Here is a 24394-nt window from a genome sequence, read left to right on the forward strand (position 1 = left end):
ACTTTGAGCATGGCCTTCGGCTCAGTATTTGAAGAGTTGTACCCTCTAACCAAGTCGGTGGCTAAAAGAACATTCTCAGCTAGGAGCCTAGATGGCATGAAAGCAGATTGCGCGTGAGATATGACCCTAGGAAGAACATTCTTCAGCCTGTTAGATAGCAACTTAGAGACGACTTTGTAGACTGTATTTAGGCAAGAGATAGGGCGGAAGTCTGAGGCTGAAGATGCATTTGTTATCTTGGGGATGAGGATCAGAGTGGCTACATTCCACTGTCTGAGCATTTGACCTGATCTGAAAAACTCCTTAACTGCCGCAGTTACCTCTGGACCCACCACCAGCCAGTACGAGATGAAGAACTCAGAAGAGTATCCATCCGGACCGTAGTTTTATTCCTTGGCAGGGAGAAGAAAGCATCTTTGATTTCCTGACTAGTGAACTCCTCCGTAAATCTCCTTTGATCCGCCTGAGAGCATTGAAAATCAAAGAGTAAGTTCAAGTCATCCTGAATAAACATTGATGGCCCAACGTCGCCTCCCATAATATTTGCAAAGTATTGTATACAGTGATTCTCTATCGTTGCATGGGTCTCGTATCTGGTGGCGTTTTCATCAGTGAGAAAGTGAATGTGATTAATGGCCCTGCGCGCATTAACCATTCGATGGTAGTAAGCAGTAGGAGCATCACCATGACCCAACCATTGAATTCTAGAGCGTTGCAAAAGGAATGACGCTTCAGCCGTTACCAGCTCCTGCCAAATAATCTGAGCTTCAAGTTCCAGAGCTGCGTTTGACGAGGTTGGGTTTTGCAGCGTTCCAGCCTGTCTAAACTGCAGCCTAGAGTTTGCCTCGCTGACCCTTTTCTCGAGGTCTGAGTAGTTCTTCTTGCTGAAATCTCTGATGCAGTTCTTTAAAAGTCTCAGCTTCTCCGAAAGAATGAACATTGCAGAGCCCCTCATGTTGAAAGAGTACCAATGCTCAGTAATCATAGGCAAGAACTCTGGATTCTGAAGGAGATAATTGAAGAACTTGAAGGGCGCTTTCTTCCTCTGCAAATTAGGCTTGAGAGAGACTGTTGAGCAGGCATGATCAGAAAAATTTGGGTTATCGAACAGAGCCAAAGAGTCCGGGAAATTTCCATACCATACGTCGTTAACCAAAACTCTATCAAGTTTTTTAGCTATAGGAGAAGCTTTCCTTTTATTCCACCAAGTAAAAACACCACCTCTGAAGTTTAGGTCTTCCAAATCTGAGTTGGCTAAAGACAGACCGAGAGCGCGCATGTTCTTATCAATATTAAGTGACTGCGGCATAGAGTGTTCCCGAGGAGATAAGGTCTGGTTGAAGTCTCCCAGGACAACCCAAGGTTTACCCGAAATCAGAGGAGAAGCCGCAAGAGTTTTGATTTCAACCCAAAGCGCTGCCCTGAGGCCGCTTGAGTTAGCTGCGTAGATAAAAGTGACGATAAAAGCCTCAGGAAGATCAGGTAGCTGGACCTCACAAGTAATCTGCTGGAGTGATTTTGCAAGAACCCCAACCTTAACACTTGAATGCCATAATACCCAGATCTTTCCAAGCTCAGAAAAAGAGTAGTTATCTGTAAAAGACCAGCCTGGGAGTAGGGAATTTACAAATCTCCCAATTTTTGGCTGCTTAACTCTGGTCTCTACAATACCTCCGAATAGTGGTTTGTTTTTCCGAATCCATTTCTTGAAACCATTGCGATGACTGAACTTATTAAAACCTCGCACGTTCCAACAAAAAAGGTCTATACACATATTTAAAGATTTGATGGGGCCTTGCCCCTACCATGATTTTTACCCGAGTGTCTGTTCTTCATCTTAAAGCTGGGATCCCTATCATACTCCAGGATCTCGCCCTCTTCCGTGTCTGAATCTGATGTAGCCACGTCTGAGGAGTCAAATTCCGCATCAGAGCAAGCAGAAGCTGTGCGGGAGACACGACCGCCTGATGCTGCGTAAGTGTCATGACGAACTGGAGTTGATGTTTCTTGTTGCTTAGGAGAGATGTGTCCAGTCGTCTCTGTATTTGCTGGACACTGAGAAGAGCTACTAGTTCCACCTATGTCAACCACAATTTGTTGCTTTCCCTGGGTCTCCTCAGTAGCTAACGCCTTAGGTCTGTAAATCTGAGCGATTCCAGATTGATGTTGCTTTTGGAATTCGAAGGAGCTCCTGTTTTTAGAATTAGACCTCCCTCTTCGAGTTTTCTTTCCTGCCCCATTTCCCACTGCAGGCTTGCTTTTGGGGCACGTGGAAGTAACATGAGACTCAGACTTACAAGTAGCACATGCCCTTGGCAATTTGCTGCAGCTTTTAGTGTTGTGTCCAACCTCTTTACAGTGTCCACAGATGGGAGGCATCCACGGGCTAGACACAAGTATTCGACTGATATCACCGGAGTCAAACTGCACATTGACAGCTTCTGGCAGCGGCTTTCTCGGGTCGATGATGGTGAATACCTTAGCAACCTCCAGGTTCGTCTTGTTAGCAGTCATCGGGTGCAAGAATTTTGGGTCTCCAACCAGACCAGCTATGCGTTGTAGAGCATCGTCATTGAAGAACTGATAGGGTAGCTGCCTCAGTTCCAGCCAAATAGGTGCTGATGTTAGTTCCGGCTTGACTGGAATTACTCCAGGCTCCCATTTTGCTACGAACATAGTTCGACCTTCAATCTGCCAGAGCACTTGGGTGATAACCCTGTTTCTGGTGGAGGCGTTTGGGATCCGAAAGAGATAAGCATTACCCTCAAGCTTTGAGACAGCAATGTCTCGATACTGTTTGCTCCATATGCCGTTGATGATGTTGTGAATAGTTCCTTGTGTAGGGGGGTTTGAATAGAACTGACCTATCACAAAGAAGTCCCAGGAGCGCTTGTTCTTTTCAATCACCGAGTTCGGGATTTTTATGCAGGTTTCACCAGAGGGGAGTAAGAAACTTTCATCTTTTCTTTTGCGGAAAATAGTACCCTTAGCACGAGAGCACCAAGTATCAGTTTCTTTGTGCTTGGGAGCACGGTTTTCCAGTTGAGGATCAGATTGGTTCGCAGCAAAGGAATGATAATTTTTAGTTGGGTTACTGGTGTTGCCTTCAGCGAGCATAGTCTGTTGAGTTGGATCTGCCAAATCAGTGGCGATCACCATTGTACCGGAGATGTCGGTGTTGACCATCGGTTCCTGAGTAGTATCCTTTCTAAGCAGCTGAGCATCCAAATCCAGAGAAGAGTTCAAGGTTTGGGCATCAGAAGCTGCTAGTGTAAGCGAGGGACCTTCCACACTGTCTGTCCCAACTTTCACTACTAGCTGAGCATCCAAATCAGACGGGGAGTCCATCAATTGGGCATCAGAAGCTAGTTCAGGGGAGGAGGAGCGAGAGAGGCTGTGCTGGGAGTCAGAGACGACCTGCTGAGCAACCAGATCTACAATCTGGGCATCGGAAGCTGGGTCTGAGACAGATGGAGCGTGAGCCAGGGCGTCACCTACTAGGTCTTGAGAAACCTCTGAACGAAGGTCCGAAACCGGAGAGACATCGTCGGAGGCTGGGTCAACTTTCGAAGGCGGAGAATCTCGAGACGGGGAGCGAATCTTGACTTTCTTCTTCTTCCCTTTCCCCATCGAGAAGGGGCTAGGGGGAATCGAGTCACGAAACCGACGTCTAACGAGACGACGGCGAGCGGCAGCTAGAGATGTCACGGTGACGGAGGGGGTCGCAAAAGTCGCACGGAGAAGGAGAATTAATGTGGTTATATTCCGTGCATTGATCATTTTCTTAAAACCAACGATAAGAAGAAACTCTAACGAAACTCTAACGAGCACATCAACAACGTGAGGGAGGATTCCAATTCTCCGTTCTAAGTTTGTGTTCTTGTTTCTTCTGATCATTTTCTTAAAACCAACGATAAGAAGAAACAAGAACACAAACTTAGAACGGAGAATTGGAATCCTCCCTCACGTTGTTGATGTGCTCGTTAGAGTTTCGTTAACGACCAAATCATACGAGAATAAGAATTATCGGGCTTTGCGAAGTTCCGCACCATTGAGTCGAAAATGGTGATAGTTTTTGTTAGTTTTTTTTTTTTGACGTCTAACGGCCATTCTATTACTCAAGCTTGAGGTGGTCTGGGTAACCAGACTGGAATAGAATAACCAATGAAAAGTAACTCCCTGTGAAAGGTCCTAGCAGTCTTAGCTAAAAAATCAGACATCTGGTTGCGCACTCGTGGCACATGGGTGATTTTGAATTCCGGGAAACAAATCTGAAGCGTCTCTATCTTCTCCAACTCTGTCGCGAAGCTTGGCCACTCCTGGGGCTCCTTTATCATTGCAATCAGTTCCTCGCAGTCAGTTCCAAAGCTCTGGCATGGCGAGTGTTGAAGCATATTCTCCATCGCCCATCGCAGTGCTTCTACCTCCGAATGCAATGCTGATTCACGTCGAGTAAAATTCCGTGTTCTCATAAGTTGTTTGTTCTCCCCGCTATCCATCCAAACCCATCCACATCCACTAAAGCGATCTGAAGTTTTCCAGGACCCATCTAGCATGCAAATATTCCCCAAGCTTAAGACTTTGATTTCCTCATTATCGCTGGCCTGTACTACCGGTGGTATCATCTCATTTGCATTAAACCATGCTTGACATTCACTTTCTGCGTATCGAACTAGTTCCAAAGGGTCTCTGTCTATTCCCCTGAATAGCTTATCATTACGAGCCTTCCAAATATACCAAATTATCCAGGGATAAGGATCCCTGTCTTGGTCTGGTTGTAAGATATCATTCTTCCTCCAGAATAGATAGTCCATATTTGTGTAGACGCTTGACACTGGAAATATACCTGAGCTTGTAGGAGTTGCTGATAAGGACCATACTTGGAGAGCTGGAGGGCATTCAAATATTGCATGAGTTACAGATTCTTCTATTTCTCCACACCTTGGACAATAATTATCGCACCTCATATTCCGTCTCACTAAGTTTCTCGTTACTGCCACCTGACCCGTTATCAATTGCCATATAAGATGGCACATCTTCCTTGGCGCTTTCAACTTCCAAGCAAAGGCTTGAAGTTTAGTGATGCTCGGTTCCAGTATTTCTTTTTCTTCTTCTGGATTTCAATAGATTTTGAGCAACCCAGTAGCCAGATTTAACTGTATATTGGCCATTCCTCGTGTAGTTCCAGCAGAAAGTATCACGTCGATGAGTAGAGCTTATGGCCATACTGCGTATGAGAGGTATATCATCGGGGTGGACATAATCCTCTAGTAGCCATATGTCCCATTCCTTCGATTCCTGGTTAATGAGATCACTGACTCTCATATTTGGATGCATCACAGGTGCTACAGGTGTAGCTGGTCTAGCAGGTGTCGTTGGAATCCACGGATCCTCCCACACCTTGACTTCATAACCAGAATGAATCTTCTTTCTTATTCCCAGGAGCAAAAGCTTTCTTGCGGCGTAAATGCTTGTCCACACATATGATGGGCTACTTGCAGAGATTACACCTAAAGGTGATGTCATTCGATAATACCTACCCCTCATGACTCGGGCCACCAGTGAGTCAGGGTACTGAACCAATCTCCATAATTTCTTTGCCAATAATGCTAGATTAAACTCATGGATTAAGCGAAAGCCAATCCCTCCCTCTTCTTTTGGTAAACAAACCTTTTCCCATTTCGCCCAATGTATTCTTCTTTTTGGTGGATTTGAACTCCACCAAAATTGTGCAATGGCACTAGCGAGGTTTTCGCAAATCTCCAATGGGAGAAAAAACGTTGACATAACGTATGTCGGAAGAGCGAGCAAAATAGACTTGATCATTACCTCATTTCCTCCTTTTGAGAGCCATCTACCTGTCCATCCATTTACTCTATGCATCAGGTTATCTTTTAGAAATGCAAAGAGTTTGCATTTTGAACCACTGATATCCTCTGGGATTCCCAAGTACTTTCCCATTCCCCCATCATTATGTATTCCCAGTACATCTTTAATCTCTTGCCTGGTGTTCGCATTAATCCTCTTACCAAAGAGTAAGGAAGATTTGTCAAAGTTGATACATTGGCCAGATGCTTTACCATATGTCCTGACTACTTTCATTACTTCTTCACATTCACGGGGCTCCGCCTTACAGAAGAAAAGGGTATCATCAGCAAAGAGAAGGTGGGATACCGAGGGACATGCGCGTGTAACACGCATCCCCGTTATCTTCCCTTGATTCTCTGCATGATTGAGAAGGCTAACGAGCGCTTCCGTGCACAGAATAAAAATGAAAGGAGACAAAGGATCTCCTTGACGCAGGCCTCTACCTGGAACAATATTTCCTCTTGGCTGTCCATTCATAAGAACTTTATATTTTACCGACGTAATGCACCTCATGATCCAAGTGATCCATGTTTCGGAGAAACCCATCTTTCTCATCACTGCTTCAATAAACGACCATTCCATTCTATCATATGCTTTACTCATATCAGTCTTGATGGCCATCCTTTTATTACGTCCACTCGGTTTAGTTCGCAGGGCATGAAACATTTCTTGAGCAATCATGATATTATCCGAAATCTGTCTTCCAGCAACAAAGGCTGACTGGGTTTCTGATATCACTCCCGGCAATATTTTCTTTAGTCTCTGGCATAAGACCTTAGAGACAATCTTATAGCTGACATTGCACAAGCTTATGGGTCTAAATTGAGCCATATCATTAGGCTTATTTGTCTTTGGGATAAGACATATATTTGTATCATTCAGACCATTGACCATAGTCCCATCAAAGAGGAATATATTAACCATAAGAGTCATGTCCTCTTTGACTATATCCCAAAACTTCTGGTAAAAAAGTGCAGTCATCCCATCTGGTCCTGGTGCCTTGTCTGGATGCATGGCAAAGAGAGCTAATTTGACTTCCCATTCAGAAACAGGAGCTGTGAGGCTTTCATTCATTGATCCCGTAATCGTCGTAGGAACTTCAGATAATGCCTCTTCAATGTCTTCTGGAATAGAAGACTCAAAGATCTGCCTAAAATAGCTAGTAGCAATGGCTACCAGGCCTTCCTCGTCCTCAACTAAATTCCCATTTATATCCAGTAGCAGCGTGATTTTGTTCCTTGCTCTCCTTTGCTTCGTTAAGGCATGGAAAAATTTTGTATTTTTATCTCTCTCTCTCAACCAAAATACTCTACTCTTCTGTTTCCAGAACATTTCTTCTGCTTTTAGAGCATCAGAGAGTTCCTTTAGCCTTGCTGCAATTTCTTCTGTCGTCGCATTATCGTCAGCGTATAAACCCTCGACTTTCTCCTTGAGCTCCTCCACTAACTTCGCCGAGTTAATATTGTGTTGTTTCCTCCACTCACTCAAGGCTTTTCGGCAACTGGAGATATGTTCCATTATAGTTGCATTGGGGGGAAGATCAGGAGATTTCCACCCCTCCAGAATTACTTGCCTTAGTTCCTCATTGTCTAGCCATCTTCTGTCGAATTTAAATTTTTTTGATCTTCTCGTTGGCTTTGTGAGTATGTCTGCAAGAATCGGACGATGGTCCGATCCCCATAGCCTCATATACTTCACAGATGAGTGGGGAAACTTCTCATGCCAATCTGCATTTCCTACCGCTCTGTCTAAGCAACATCGAACAGTTGTTCCCCCTGCTCTCTTCCCTACCCAAGAGAGCATATCCCCTGAGAAAGGAAACTCTAGCATCCCACAGTCATTAAGCATCTACTTAAAGGGAAGGAATGAACTATCAGGGCGTTGTCTCCCTCCTTCTTTTTCATTATGACATGTGATCTCATTAAAGTCTCCTATCATGAACCAAGGTCCATTTCGTGTTGTTGAGAAACGCGTAAGACGTTCCCAAACCTGATCTCTACGTTCTAATACAGGGTCTCCATAAACAAACGTCATAAAGACTTTTATTCCATCAATGACTGCCTCAATGTCAATCATTCTGTTATTCGAAAATAAAACATTAACTTGAAATTCATCCATAAATAAAAGAGCTAAACCTCCGCTGAGACCAAGTGGCTCAACGGTAAACAAATGATCAAATCCTAAGTCGGCTTGAATGTCTTGCAACAGCAGCCTCCTATTCTTCGTCTCAGAAAGAAACACAAGTCCTAGGCGATGTTTCTGACACATCTCCTTAAGGCGTCGAACTGTGAGGTCGTTTCCAATCCCTCGACAGTTCCAACTGAGCGTCCTCATTGGTCAAGGTGGGATGGGTTTTTGGACCCCATCGAACCATCACTCTTAGATGAGCCGGTTTTCTGTTTCTTCGAACTATGGTGGTGGCGTCTTGAGCCTCCAGCTCCACCATGCCCACGAGCTGCAAGAGACGAAGTTGATCTCTTATGTGGTGATCCTCGAAGAAGAATCTCAAATTTCTTTCTCTGAATGCCCAAAGAAGCACTCGATTTGGAACCATGCTTGGTATGCCTCGACGATTTGTCAGCCAACTTCTGTGTTTTTTGATCAGCAACATAGTCGGCCCTATCCCGACCAGTCTTATCCTCCATCTCAGCAAGTTCCAACCCCATCAGGTCATCATTTTGCATCTCGCAATCCATCATCCCACCATCTAGCTGCTCCGTAATATCCATATCATTAAGCGCTTCAATCACCTGATCATCCTCCATAGCCGGTTTAGGATCCTGTTCCGTCAAAGAGTTAAACGCTAGAGACCAAGGAGTCCCTTTTAAACGTTTAGTTACGTTCCCGTCTAGACTGTGATCACTCCGGGAAGGCATAACAATAGCACTAGCTATTCTTCTCGTAACAGCAGCCACACCTAAACTCCTCTGGTCAGGACTCGTGCGCGCTTGGGACTGCAGTGGAGAAGCTTCACGTCCAGACTGTGCGCGCTTATCGCTTGTCCGCGGTGGTGGAGAGACACTGCGCCTTGGATGGCCGTAAGAACCATCTCCTCGATCAGCAGATACTCGCACCAGTCGATCATGTACCACATCGTTATCATGTCGAGATTGAGACTGAGGCTGAGGCTGCTGCTTCTTCTCGCGCCAGGTGACTCCGTTGTACCGATCATAAGGCTTTGTTCCAGCTCGTGCTCCACCATACCGCATCCACCGGGACGGATCATCCCGACGGCGAATAATCCTATCACCATGACCCTTATAAGCCTCGCGAGAATGCTCCAAATCGTAGCTTCTCCCACCATTGTCATACCTCGCACTGTCATAGCGAGAGAGCTTGTGATGTGAAGCAACCAGCCCCTGTGGGTGCGTATCAGTAGACCGATATTCATTCTTTACCAGCGCCTGCAAGTGCTGCTGTGGCCGGTTCTCTTGTAACTGTACTCGCGCAAAGACGCCTTGACGATGAAATGAAGGACAGTACTCCTTCTCATGAGTAAGCATGCCACATGTAGAACAATGCTTAAACAACATCTCATACTTAATTTCAATCGTAACCTCATCCCCATCAGGAGATTCAGCCTTCCTTGCAAACTTTAGTGGACGACGAGAGTCAATATCCAGGAGCATTCTGCCTTCGATCAGCTCTATTGTGTCCTGATGAACATGCCCTAGTCGAGAGCCTATTTCTTTCAGATTGTTCTCAGTCCATAGATGCAAAGGTACACCGATCAATCGAGTCCAGAACGGGATTATCCAAGGATAGTCATCATGGACAATAGGCTCCCACCGAACCAACACAAACATACAGAAGTTGAAATGAAAGGGACCCTGTCGAAGAACAGAGTTTAGCTCATCTTCAGTGGAAAAGTTGAGTAGAAACTTTCCATTTCTCAAATCATTAGCAGTGATGCGATCCTCCATGCCCCATTGAACTGGCATTTTCTGTAAAAGCTTCTCTACACTTTGCTTTTTTGGATTTAAGATCTTTCCGATCAGAGACAGCTTGAATTGATCGATGGTTTGAGAGATATCATGATCAGTTAGCTTGATCGGTTCATCATCATCCTCGTAGAGGATACCCTTACCCTTGATATCAACCATATGAGTTGATTTGGATCGGTACGAGGGCCCCATATGAGTGCCCGCGGTTCCATTTCTCTGCTACCACGAACGCAAGCAGAACAGAGCAGAAGGAACACGTCGTAAGGTCAGATCAAACGAACGGAGAAGGCGCGGTCAGGATTGATGAAAAACAAGCAGATTGACTGAGATCGCGACGTAAGATCACGTCAAAACTATCAGATCACATGAAGAAACGCGACCAAACAAAAACCAGAGCCGAATGAAAACAGAGACCGGAACCGAGTGAAACAGAGTGATGTAAGATCACCTTGCTGTAATCCCCACGTCAATGAACGTGAAGATCAAAGTTTCGAAGGAAACTTCAAACAAAGAGAATCGCACAAGGGGACGATCACAACCATCAGACGTTGCTTGGGTGAGACGTCACAAGGATGCGAGATGCTGAGAAGCCTCTGAACCACAAGGAGTGTATGCTAGTCTCCCTTGCGACACTGCAGGACTCACGGAGTGCTGAATCACCGTCAGAAACGATTGGATCTAAGAATCGCCTTCTTCATCCCTCGAGAGCGGCTAGACCTTTGTTTAGTTCAGTTAACTATTATCATAGTGAATAATAAAATGCAAAATAAAAAACTTTAGAGGTTGAATTCAAAGCTGCAAATTTGGAGAGAATACATTCAAATATTAAATTTAAAGTTTAGAAAAATTCAAATATAAAATTTTGTTTGGGAGATGCTCTAACGGAAAGAGTAGCATTGACTTTGTTTGTCTCTCTAAGTTTTTTTCTAGGGAAAACTGTTTTTTTAGAGCAAAAAAATGGTAACTATGTCTCTTTAGACTAATCTATATTTTGTGTCATATTTTCCTATAACACCCTTTAATATTTTTGAAAATAAATTTAATAAATAGTTTTACAAACAAAAAATTTTTGGAAAAATTGTAACTTTTGATAAAATACCTATATGAACTTAGTGATATTTTTCTAATTATAAAAAGTTAAAATTATAAATTTCATATTATGTTCTAAATAAAGTAGAAATGACATTCTACGAAGTAGAAAACGAAATCCACTTTTTTCATTGAATCTACAATGTTTAGAATACGTGATCTACGTAAATAGGAGTATTCTAAAAATATTTAGAATACACATTCCGCGCTTAACCTATCGTTCTAAAATCTTTAGAAATCAAAATCTACACATTAATATAAATCTAAAACACGTAGAAACCGACTTATACAGATTTACTATAAATCTAAAACATGTAGAAATCAAACTCTAAACATTACTATAATTCTAAAAAACTGTAGAAACCGATTTCTACATATTAGTTGTATTCTACGGATAAGAAATCAGTTCCTAAAAATATAGAAACAAAATATTTGAGAATATTCACTTTTATATTTTGAAAAAAAAATCGATTTTTTTTAAAAAAAATAAAAAACGAAAAAGGAACAAAAAAATAAAAAAAAATGAAAAAGAAATAAAAAATTACAATTTTAAGGGCATTACTGCCATTTTGAAAAAAATTAGTCTAATGGGACATAAAGTAGTATAGATTAGTATAAAGGGACATAGTTACCATTTTTTTGATCTAAAAAACAATTTTCCCTTTTTTCTATTTGTTTTTTTTTTTCTGTTTGTCTGTTTTTGCGTATATTATTATTGTGTGAGGAATAGGTCACCCTCTTTTGTACTTTTGCACCAAAAGAAAAGATATTTTTTCGGGGAAAAAAAAAAGAATTTGTAAGTTGGGGGTTTTTTGTTTGGTAGGCGACATGTTTTTACTTCGTCTACTATTTTCATTGTTTTTTTTTTCTGAAACTACTATTGTTATTGTTTCCCAATCACTTAATTAATTAATAAAACTTGGAAAAAAAAAAGAAACATGATAACAGCTTTGGTTGGATTTGGCATGTGGTTCTGTTAGATACCAAACCCAATCACTCGCATTTTCATCTTAGCATCTCTCTAAATTCCTGCTTTTTATACCATCTTCTCTCCCCCCATACCAATCACTAACCTCATTATTATTTGTTTAGATTCAAGCAGATTAATTAGCGGGTTTAAAGATAAAATTCTGTAGCAAGAGAATGCCGTCAAACAGTGATCGCCTCTTTTTCTTTTCATCTTCTTCCCTTTCATCTTCGTCATCTTCTTCTCAGCTAAGCACTCCAAGGTACTTCCATAACGAGTTCAATCAACAATAAATAATTTGTATTGATATTATATGTTTTCTAATTAATTGTGGCAGTGAATGTCAAAATGGGTCTTCTCGAACCATAACTGTAAGTTCCTATTTCTAATAGTTCATTTACTTTTGATCTTTTGATAGATAAGTTTGTTTTTTGGTATTTAAAGAAATCTCCTCTCTGGGATGTGGAGAAGGCCAAGTGCAGCTTCGGTTTCTCAAAGCCTAAGGTCAACTTACAGATTCGAACGAGTTTTGTAAACCTCATTAGTTGAAATGTTAGGTCTAATTATGGGCTCTGGATTTTGCAGTCTAGCGAAGTACTGAAGGAAGAGATAGCCGAGCTTGAGACAGAGATCTTACAGTTAGAGCGGTACCTTCTCTCGCTCTACAGAACATCGTTTGGAGATCATTTGCATGCATTCACGTTACGAGATGATTCTTCGCTTCCTCCACCAAAGCCAAACACGACTAAATTTCAAAATGACAGAGTCACTTCTGTGTCTGATACATCTCTCTCGTCGAGCATCAAACCGTTGTCTGAATCGGTGAATGATCTTAATTGGAAGATACACATATTGATGTAGTTGCAGCTTGCTTTCAATAATATTATTCTATGATTGTGAACGTTTCAGGACAATAAACATAGATCAGAGTTCAGCAACCCGAGTTTGGCAGATCTTCTTGGTCTTAACACTCTCAGTTCCAATAAACTCTCTGAAGAGATTGTGAGACTTATCTGTGTAATAATCATCAAACTCTCAGACAAGGGACAAAGTAGATTTGTCAAGAATGAAAAATATGGAGAAGAACTTGGAGTTGTTATCAATACACTTCGCCTAAATGAGGTCAATTTGAAGTCCGTAGAGAGTTTTCTTCAGAAATTCAGGTGAGATTGCGCTGTAAAAAAAGAAAAGAAAGAAATACTTGATTTACATAGACTTTAAACTTGCATTCTGACTAAACGCAGATCATGACTATTTATTTATTTTTAACTGACTAAACGCAGATCATTGGTTCAAAAGCTTGAGAAAGTTGATCCGACAAGTATGACTCGGGAGGAGAAGCTTGCATTCTGGATCAATATTCATAATGCTCTGGTGATGCACGTAAGAAAATTAGCAATTACGAGTAGAGAAATATATTTTCAGTACATTTAGTTATCATTACAAGCTTAAGAGGTGTGCTCTTACAGGCGTATATACTATATGGGACTGGTGAAGATATAACAGGCACAAAGGTCTTAATGGTTTGAGATTTGGATCATTTTCGTTAATATATAAAGTTTATTTTGTTAGATCGTTGATCATCTGTGATATCATTTACGTTAAAACCTGTTTAGGCAGCATTTAACATAGGTGGGGAGTGGGTAAACGTATACGATGTTCAGAGTTCTATTTTAGGAATTCGTGCAAGCCATTCACCAACAGTAAGTTGATTACGACTTCAATTGTTTGTCTACATTTGCTTTATTTTGTTACTTTGTTTCAATGAAAACGACTTCAGTTGTAGTTTTCGGTTTTGAGTCTGAAAAATATAGGAACCGTTTGATTGTTTATTAACTTGGGTTTGGTTTAGGGTTGGCCATTTTAGTTTTTTGGTTTGGTTCAAATAACAATGTTAGGAACTTGGTAAAAATTTGAGTTCAATTTGTTTAGTTTTATTTTCATTTTTGGATAATTTCGAATAATTTAGGATACATTATATTATATTAATGAAGAATCAAACGTATTTTTACAATAAGGTTGTTTAATATTATATAGAGATTTATAAGATATGATATAAATATTTAGGAGATTAAATGTAAGAGTAAGATGAATTAATTTTTTTATATTTTATATAAAACCATGTAGTAAATAAACGTAGACTATTTTATAGGATGGTCCAGCGTAAGCATCATATTCGTATGTAGTAAATAATAGAGTGTTATACTTATTCAAATAAGCTTGAATAATAAAATTTGTTGGAAAAAATATTAGTCAAATATTGACTGAATCTTGTAAGTAGAGTAAGTAGATACAGTGGTTCTGATCGTGTAGTAATCTTAGGAAAGATAAGTTGTTTTCTTTAAATAAATTATATCACATAAAATTAAAAAGCAATGGCTAAATATTTTGAAAACCAAGGGGATGTAATAAAAAGACTACAGTTTTTAATTGTATTGATTCTCTTGCTAATTGTAAAGGCTGATGGCCGAAAATGTAAGTAAAATAAAAACAGACTAGAATTGAGTTTCTCATTTGCAAAAGTATCTGAGAAAAAAATGACCTAATATAAGAGAAAATTTGAGAAATTTGCCATATTTTCTAAAATTGTTTCCTTTGTGAACCTATTGTTAGAATAATCAAGGCATATATTTACACATTCATCTTGAACAGTCCACAGTTCAATGTGTAAAATTTAACGTTTTTAAACGTTTTATGTTTGGTCATGATAGCGTGTATGGACGTTGTTTTCACCGGCTAGGAGTTCAAAGACAAGTAGGAGTCACACATATGCGTTGGAGTATGCGGAGCCACTTCTTCATTTTGCCCTTTCAACTGGAACATTAACTGATCCTATGGTACTAAAACCACGGACTTCTTTATCTCCATTTTATCTTCTCTCAACCGAGTTAGCCATTTAAAAAAGTATTGTAATGGTTTCACCAGGTTCGAGTTTATACAGCGGAAGGAATACTCCAAGAACTTAGGCAAGCAAGAGACAGTTTCATACAAACAAGTGTTGGATTTGAAAAGGAGACATGGATTCTATTGCCAAAGATCATTTACAACTATGCAAATGACACTTCTCTGGACATGGCTGAACTTTTCAATACAATATCAGGGTGCCTAACAGAGACACAAAGAACACAAATGAAAAGGGCTGTGAAAAAAAAGCAAGATAGATGCATTCGCTGGATGAAGCATGATTCCGACTTCCGTTATATTATCCATTGTCGGAATACGTAAGAGATAGTCTAGGAATCTGAACTCATATCTTTTGTATCTATAATCGTTCCATGTTCTTGTTTTATTACAAAAAGTTGTCTGCATCACTTATTTTATATATGTGCATGATATGAGCCGACGGCGATCTCGTAACCGGTGCCGTCTTTAAACGTTAAGAAGAGAAAGAGAAGTAGCTAAGCTTCCTTTAACCCTAAGCTCACCTGGAGATTAAGGTTAATTGTTGGAAGTTGAATCTTTATTAATCATAAGAAGCTATTATATAGGTTACAAGAGATCATAACCTAAATTAAAAAGGAAAAGTAACTTAACTAAAAAGGAAAAAAACACCAAACTCTTAATCTAACGCTAAAAGGAAATCATTAAGACCGTAATCTAACTCCAAAACCATATCTCAAATCATTACTCTCCTCCTCGACTAGGAGCTTGTCCTCAAGCTCCAGGTAAGCTTCTAGCAGCTTCTCTTTTTCCTCCAACATATTCCACGAATTCTTCTTCTTTGCAATGTTCATCCTCTTGATCATCCCTGTCCATGACAGGCATTATATAAAGGAACATTTGTTGAAATGCCCTACTTTCTAAAATAAAAGGGAGAATGGTACTCTTCCAAAGAAAAATTATTAAATGAGTTCACCCGCTTGTGAAATTACCATTTAACCATTTTTAAACAAGAATGCCATTATTAGTTTTACAAAAATTAAAAAATAATAATAAAAGATAACACTTTACTTTCATCTCTTCAATGACTATCTCCCACATCATATCTCCCATAGTTGTTCATACCTTTAAGCCTTAGCACTACTTTCTCTACTATCAGATCTCCTTATTGGTGGAAGGCGAACAGATTATATGCGATTTGATTGACAGAAACTTCGAAACCAGATCTGATACACCAGGAATGGAACAATATCTGAGACACCAGATTATATGCGATTTGATTGAACAAAGGCGAAGTCTTTTTTTTTATGGTTGCCTTAACAATCTTGTTTCTTGCCGCTACGATTTACTATACCTTTGTTGTCTTTCTAAAAAAAAGTTAAGCAATGTGTTTTTCGGATCTACTGACGCAAGTTTTATTATGCAGATAATGTTGCACTTAATTACTGTTTTTGGACAATGGAAGATGGATAATGTTGGTTGGGAGTTCGTTCTTGATCCAAGTAAGAAGGGGAATGCTTTGTTTGTTGAAGTTGATACGAATTATGAAGATTTTCTCCGCATGGTTTGTGAAGATTACAAGATTAGTGAGATGGAAGCGGTCGAGTTTGCTTATATGTTGCCTACATGTATATTGGAGCAAATGCCTAGCAACACTCCTCCGATTTTCTTTAGTAACAACATACAACTTGCAAGCTTTATCACATTGTTCAAGACAAACATAATGTGTATTTATGTCTCATTGACAGCAAACAAAGGTCGTTATGATGTGAACAGAAATCAAGAGCGTGTTGTCAGAGAGAATGCTGCTGCGGATTTTGGTAGTTTAGAAATGTTCAGTACGAGACTATGAAGCCATCACAGGAGATTATGAATCAACAACCACATGATAGTATGAATCAGCAACCACATGAGCCTATGAAGCCATCACTTGAGACTATGAAGCCATCACAGCTGCGGAAGAGTGAAACCATTAATTCTGGTGACATATTCAGTGGAAAGAAGGAACTAATAATGAAATTACGCAAGCTTTCAGTGATCAAAAGGTTTGATTTCATCATAAAAAGTCTTGGAAGCATTTATTTTATGCAAAGTGCTTCGTTCCTGGATGTTCCTGGAAGATACGTGCTGCAAGTATGTCGAAATCATATCCAGAATTCCTCGTTCGTAAACATACTGATCTTCATACATGCTCTGCGGCCGATAGGTATTCTCGCCACCGACATGCAAATGCAAAATGTATTGGCAAGATGTATGTCGAGGGATTTAGTGGTGGCAGTGATCTCTGCAAGAAGGCGATTTCGAGGTAGAAAGTTAATTTGATGACTTTCAGCAGGTCACGTTGGTGTCGATCGACACCAACCACCGAGCATCGAAAGACATACACCAATCAAAATCGATCGACAGGAGTACCAGAGCATCGATCAACAACGCCTACAGAATCAACCGCGTCTTGCAATGCCGTGAAGATTCTAACTCACGAGGAGTTCGCAGCAAAACACCCACATCCGCCCAGCCCTGACAATGTCCGAATCGATCGACATACCAACAGCAATGTCGCTCGACACTCAGAAGCTAATATCGATCGATACTCATCACCTCCTTTCGATCGACGAGCCCCTATCACCTACCGAGTGCAAATGCCAAAGATAGATGTGGCACGACTTAACGCACTCAGGCCCAAACCTAAACCTTCAGAATAACCACCGAAGCCTGTCAGGACACCTTTCGATGATGGAGATGATCCTATGAGAGAGGATAGGGTTTCTACTGGAAGAACCCTAAGGAGAAGAAAGAAAAAAGTGGCGAAACATTTGAAGAGGGGGGCTATTGAAAAGGAAAATAAAAATTTTCAAAAGAGAGTCTTCAGGATTCCTCTACATAAGCCATTCGAAGAAGCTTATTACAGCTTTAGATTGTGGATATTCTTCAAAGAAACCAGAGAAAAAGAAGAAGACATTATGAGAATGTTCTGTGAAGCCAGAGAAATGATGAGGAGAAAGATTACATTGAAGAAGAAGAGTGATCCTGGACAATTTGCAATACCATGCACAGTGCAGGGTATTAAATTCCCACATGCCTTGTGCGACACATGAGCATCAGTCAGCATCCTACCTAGGGTTATGGTACACCATCTGGGTCTGCAGGTGGAGCCTTCGCAGGAATTATTCACTTTTGTGGATTGTTCCCAGAAGAACTCAAGAGGAATTGTGAGAGACCTAGAGGTGCAGATTGGTAATGTCCTAGTTCCAGTTGATTTCCATGTCCTGGACATCATGTTAAACAAGAACTCTTCTTTACTACTTGGGACAACCTTCTTGTCAACAGTGGGAGCAGTGTGCAACTTACAAACCAACCATTTGTGTCTAACACTCATCGATCCTAATGCCCACTACGACCCTATCCCAGTCAAGAAGCCAGAGACGATCTCCAGAAGAATCAATGATACCGAAATCATTGCAGCTTGCCACTATGTAGATGAGTACGAAACTGAATATTCAGCATCGATCGAGATTTACACAGCAACATCGGTCGACAGTAGTAACCAGAAATTGACCAACATACCACATGATGAATCAGTCGACACGTATCCGAATGAGTGGGAGAATGACTACTACAACCCCACTATTGACGCTTACACAAGAAAAAATATGCATACAGACGAGTATGATGAGAACTTCGAGGAGGAACGAGCCATTGAGTACAGAGCCATCCTTGATGAGGAAGATAAACTCTTACATCATTCCTCTTAAAAAAGGAATGCACCATCGTTCGACAGGACGAGCTGGCAATCGATCGACACTCAACCTCAACAACGATGCCGAAAGCGAGCATCGACCGACACTGCCTGCTACAAATCGGTCGACATTGATTTCAATCGAGCGCGAGAAGGAGATTACTCGATCGGTAGTTGGGAAGATGAACCCCACCACGAGAGATTTGCAATAGAAACAATAACCTACACACCAGGAGCAGATAAACTACAAGATAGTTTCACAGACAAAGAGCTGCTCAACATGCAAAAACGCGATGTTACAGATCAGATTTAAGCAGAAGCTGCATGGGAAAGAACTCGTTTCAGCGAATCGATCGACACTCGTCACCAGCAATCGATCGATAAGCTCCCTCAACAATCGATCGATAAGCTCCCTCAACAATCGATCGACATCAACAATACCACATCGATCGACAACCATTCAATACCGAAAACCACTGTAAGCAAAAAAGATAAATTAGATAACCAGTATCTAACTCCAAACGAATTTGGTATTTTTAAGGACCCTAATGGCTTCGCAAAAGCAATAGATAACCACACATTACACGTATCTCGAGAAGATATCGCAGATATCCTTCAGACATCCAATGTAGCAGACAATTTGTTCATGCATCAACGTAGCAACCGCGAACAGAAGACTACAAAAGAGTTCTATGACGCAGCTGGTGGCATAGAAAACAGCTTCAAACAACGATCTCGCCATACAAATCATCCATCGATCAACATAGACGTTCCCACGGTCACCAGACAGCCAGAATTCAGCCGAAGAGCTTTTGACCTTTATGGTAACAGGAAATTTTACTGGGAAGAGAAAGATAAGTATGGAGTCTACAGAGATGATCAAAAATTTGCCAGAGATCTAGATGGACACACCATCCCAGTTCATAACAAGGATATCATAAGACTTCTGGAAAGAGCTTCAAGAGATGAGCCAGCCTACATATGTCTTCTTAAACATGCTCTCTCATTCACACTGACAAAGTTGGTACCAGAGATCTACACCAAGGATGAGATCAATGAGATGCTCTATGGAGTCTCTGGTGAACATGATAGGAACAAAGAAGCCTTCCAGATGAAGCTTGATGGTGTCTACTATTCATTGAATGATAGTATAAGTTGGCTAACTACTTGCATGGAGGAGATGAATAAGGACATAGCCCGAATTTAGAACGCGACCGGCACTGCTCGACAAGCATCGGTCGACAGAAGACGACCCCAATCGATCGATAGCAGACAATCACAATCGCTCAATAGCCACCATCACGCATCGATCGACAACCGCCTGGCTGCATCGATCGACACCAATCCACCACGCCCACACACAATTAAGTCTCAGCCGGATTTCTACACCAATAGATCAGTTGGTAAAAGAGATCTACAGAGCTCTGGAAACTACAGAGGAGAGGCTTGATGGGAGATGTGATGACATCTATTTTTCAATGGACCTTACCATCAGTGCATTGACCTCCAAAGTCGAAGCTATACAAGGGGAGTTGGTGGATATTCAGAGTTACATTGCACGTCGACCAGAAGCATCGATATCGATTGACAGACGTATCAATAAATCGATGGACACCAACCATTCAGCATCGATCGACAGTGATACAAACTTAGGCCGTCTAGTACCAAAGACGACATCCGAAATGTCCAACACACCTTACCATGGAAAAGAAATCTCAACTGACACTTACGCCGCACTTACCAGACATCAATTCAACCTTGAGATTCTTGGTGAAAGATTGCAGAGGATTGAAAACACAACTGCAGCAATGAAGGATAAATGGCGCAGAGGGAATAAAGCAATGTGAGACTTTACTGGTACATGGTTCAACAAACGCAAAGAGGAGATGGATACTTGTTTTCCAACAAGTCCCAGTTCTCAACACTACTAGCCAAAACACCTCCAAAGTCAAGCTAAATGACTATAACAAAGCGCTGAGTGGGAGGCAACCCACAATTAGGTTATATTTATTAAGTTTTCATTGATTTACTATTTATGTTGGTTTTTAATTATTACAAGTCATAAAAAAAAATCAGAACAAAAAGAAGATCCGAGTAGACGATTGCCATCTGTATCGACCGACGCGAACAAGTCGACATCGATCGACATTTCCTTACCTGCGTCGACCGATATCAACATCCTTACATCGGTCGACATATATTCCAGTCTGGTATATCGTTTCTACTTGTTACATTGAGTCCTTATGATTTATTTCTCACCATAACTCCGACTGAATTTACACTAGGGACAGTGTAATTTAAGTCAGGAGGAAGGTTTACTGATATTTATTTATTAGTCTTATTAAAAATGTTATCAAATTAAGTTATTATTGAGTCAAGAAAGAGATTATGAACTTATAGATTTTGCTAGATATCTAACCACTCTTTAGCACCATTCTAGACTTACTGATTGCAGATAGTACTAAAGATACTAAAGTGGATCAACCTGTCAACTATCCAGTCTTGCTAAGAGTGTTTTGAAGGAACCAAAGCTGACCTCCAACACTAAACCTGACACAACTGCTTGTTTTGGGGCTTGGTATACATGGGATCGGATTCTTCAACCAAGTCTGGAAGGTAAAGCGTTGTGTATATAGATTTATCACCCTTTCTCTTTCTATTTTTGAAACTTAGATTATAAAAAATATATATATATTATTATATTAGAGATTTATTAGGAAGAAATTCGAACATCATTTGGTGGCTACAACCATTAAGGCTTGCTTCATAAGAATTTCATAGGTAAAGGATTAGAACAGGACTTGGTGGCTACAACCATTAAGGCTTGCTTCACAAATAATCCTAGGATATAGGTCAAAAAGAAGTGAACATGACTTGGTGGCAACCACCATTAAGGCTTGATTCATGGAAGCATGTCCAATCTTGGTTAATGATCTTGCATATAAGCAGATTTTTAACCAAGAGAGAAAATTAGTAGAGAGAGAGGATAACAACTAATGTTTACCTGCAGTCCAGATACTTGTTTGAGAATCTTTGAATCCTGTGATCGATATTCCCAAGGTAAAACCTTCACTTTTATTTTATGCTAAGTTGTTGGCTAGATGAATTTGGATGCTAAGCTAGGATATGGTATGATGTTCTTTTGTGATTAGGATTTCTTAGATGTAGATTGCAGTATTGTAGAGGTGATGATTCTAAGTCTTAAATCATGTGAGTCCCTGTTGTTTTTAAAACCTCTTTCAGAGAGATTGTCTGTTTGTTTTGCTTGAGGACAAGCAAAATGGTAAGTATGAGGGAGTTGATAGACTATGGACTTGACCCATTTTCATCCATAGTTTATAGGTGTTTTTACTAATATTTATATTATTATAGAGTCTATTTATTATATTTATAAGATCAGGAATGTTTTGGAGATAAATGATGATTTTGGAGCATTTTTGAGATATTTGGAGTAAGCATCCGAGATGACCATCGAGATCGACAATCGGTCGATATTGGAGAGATAGAATCGATCGATACACAAGTCATGGTGATCATCGATAGCGAAGCGCGCTGAAAGTCCGTTTGGTCACAGCCAACTTGAAGCCCAAGATTTCGCTATTTTACAAGATTGCCCCTGACGTGTTTTACTCTAATTATATAAGCTTTGCTGCCATGTTAGAGGCAAAGTGTGTTTTCTTTGTGTTTCATTGTTTTATTGATAGATAGGAGAGAAGATCCAAAGTTATAATTTGTGATTGGAACTCCATTGATATTTATCTTATTTATTCTATGAAGTTTTTACCTAACCATTGTTATGAATTGCTTAGCCATGTCTGAGTAGTTCTCTTGTTAGATTTTAGGGTTTAAATAGGTTAGGAGGGATTAGCCCCAACTATAGATTGCTGAGTTGTGATAATCATCTTTAGGATTGTTCATTAATGTCTGTTTCTAGATTTGCTACCTAGAACATGTCCTTGGATATGTCATAGACCTCTCGTAGGAGAAGGTCTTTCTCGGGGTGAAATATAGCCTTGGCGGCTGTAGAGTTGATGAGCTCTGGAGCTGAATATTTTCTCTCATAGATGGACGTGTTGCAGACATGCTTCCATGAATGTAGAACTTCATCTTGTTGGTGTTAATCGCAGGGATTCATCGGTTATAAGCATTTTGATGAAGATGGCCTTCTAGGTCTCGAATCTTGCCTCAGCGACTATGGAGATGATGAGCTCGTGTCTCTCTCTCTATGTTATGGACATCCTCCTCTTGTTTAGGTTTAACAACCTCTCTTTATCATGGAGGTCGTGCCTCCCTCTTCAGATTTGGAAATATTCCATATATCTGAAGATAATAAAATCTTTCCATTTTTCTCAAGGGCGGCTTATCATATTGAAATATTTCCTCTTTTTCTTGGATTTAAGAAGATTCCTTTTTCTCTAAGCTGGTTACCTGATAAATGAAAGATTTCCATTTATCTTAAGGCAGGAGAAATCACTTGGCTTGAAAGACGGAGGAAGGTCCCAGACCTGGGGGCAGAGGGACCCGGGAATCAGAGGCAGGAATCCGGATCCTGGGGGCAGGGACCTGGAAGACGGAAGCTGGAGTAATCTCTTCATGGAATATTTTTCCCCAACAAGTATCAGGGATTACAGCCCCCTGGTCATCTATTTTATGACCTGCTACATTATGCAGATGACCCTCCTGGTCATGCAGGTTTCCAGTCGCATCCTGAATTAGAACTATAGTCGCAACCATGGCTCGCGGCTCAGTATGGATCGATGTCCGATGTGGAGTGTTGATTGATGTCGGGTGGGAAGTGTCGGTCGACGGAAGAGTAGTCTCACGGTGGAAGGCGACTGTCGGTCGACGAACGAGTGTTGTTGTCGATCGATGTGGTGCGTTTTTCTTTGCGGATTGAGCGTTATAAACGTGCATGATCTAAAAAGAGCAGTGTTTGTTCTTTGTTGCTTTTGGTACTGCTGGGCATGTACCTGAAAGACAAGAAAAAAATTTATCAGTTTTTTGCAAGTAACAAAAAACTTAGACTAAACCTAACTAAATAAAGATGTAATGGCGATCGAAGCTCCACGGCAACGGCGCCAAATTTGATCACTCAAATTATCCTGAGGAGTAATTTGTACTCTCTCAAATGAGAGGTAAGGTCGGGTTGTAGTACTTAGGGATCGGATTCATAGGGAGCTAAGACACACAAAAGATCTAGTAGTTATGTGGTTAAGCTAGGTCGAATGGTTTAAATGTAAATAGCAGGGGTGAGCAAAGTAATTGCTCGGTTGATTGATTGGGGTTTTGAAACATATATGAAAGAATAGTCGATCAACTTTCGTATATTTTAGACTATCTATTGCCAATTATGGATTGTTGATCGATACACCTTTCAGTCTGTCGATCGATGCAACTACTAAGTTGTCAATCGACGTTCCTTCCAGCAAGCTTTACCGCACGGGTTTGACTTGTTCACTAGGTTAAACCAAATTAGTTGTCGCTTGTTTCTAGCAATCATAGCACAATGTAAACTAGATCAGACAAAGGACCATGCTTCCGCTTGGGTCCTAATATCTATGGACAAGGTCCTAGTTATCTACTCTAGAACACATGCATTAAAGAACAGTTCAATTGATTGATATCCTAACACTTAGCAATTTTATATTTTGGGCTAATCCCTCAGGAATATCTGAACCTTAAATCTAAGAAAGAGAACTACTCAGACATAGCTAAACAATTCATAAAAAATAATGAATAAACTGCATAAATAAATAGGAGTTGAAAACCTTGGAGTTCCAATCACAATTCTCTGAAGGAGATCTTGGATTTTTTCTTCAAACCTAAAACTCTAAGTATTTTGCTGTGAAAGAAAGTATGAAAGTGTGTGTTATCTATAACAATGATAGATCACATAAATATTAGGTGAAA

The 24394-nt window shown here is 40.5% G+C and overlaps 3 protein-coding genes across 6 annotated transcripts in view; 2 read left to right on the top strand and 1 right to left on the bottom strand.

Annotated features, from left to right (window-relative positions):
• The window catches only part of LOC103833097, a 1138500-nt gene that overhangs the window by 668876 nt on the left and 445230 nt on the right, over positions 1 to 24394 (top strand). The gene's annotated exons all lie outside the window — the stretch shown is intronic.
• On the bottom strand, positions 5077 to 7716 carry LOC117127485. The gene is made up of 2 exons (XM_033278017.1): positions 6364 to 7716; positions 5077 to 6024 (listed from the first exon to the last, which is right to left on the bottom strand). The coding sequence occupies exons 1-2, from the start codon at positions 7714 to 7716 to the stop codon at positions 5077 to 5079; spliced, it is 2301 nt and encodes a 766-aa protein (XP_033133908.1).
• Positions 11491 to 24210, top strand: LOC103833136. Its single transcript, XM_009109236.3, has 10 exons — positions 11491 to 12130; positions 12206 to 12239; positions 12313 to 12372; positions 12454 to 12690; positions 12778 to 13031; positions 13152 to 13251; positions 13338 to 13382; positions 13485 to 13571; positions 14580 to 14705; positions 14794 to 24210. The coding sequence occupies exons 1-10, from the start codon at positions 12045 to 12047 to the stop codon at positions 15091 to 15093; spliced, it is 1329 nt and encodes a 442-aa protein (XP_009107484.1). The 5' UTR covers positions 11491 to 12044; the 3' UTR covers positions 15094 to 24210.

Source organism: Brassica rapa, chromosome A08 (assembly GCF_000309985.2).
Source record: "Brassica rapa cultivar Chiifu-401-42 chromosome A08, CAAS_Brap_v3.01, whole genome shotgun sequence".
Classification (NCBI taxonomy): domain Eukaryota; kingdom Viridiplantae; phylum Streptophyta; class Magnoliopsida; order Brassicales; family Brassicaceae; genus Brassica; species Brassica rapa.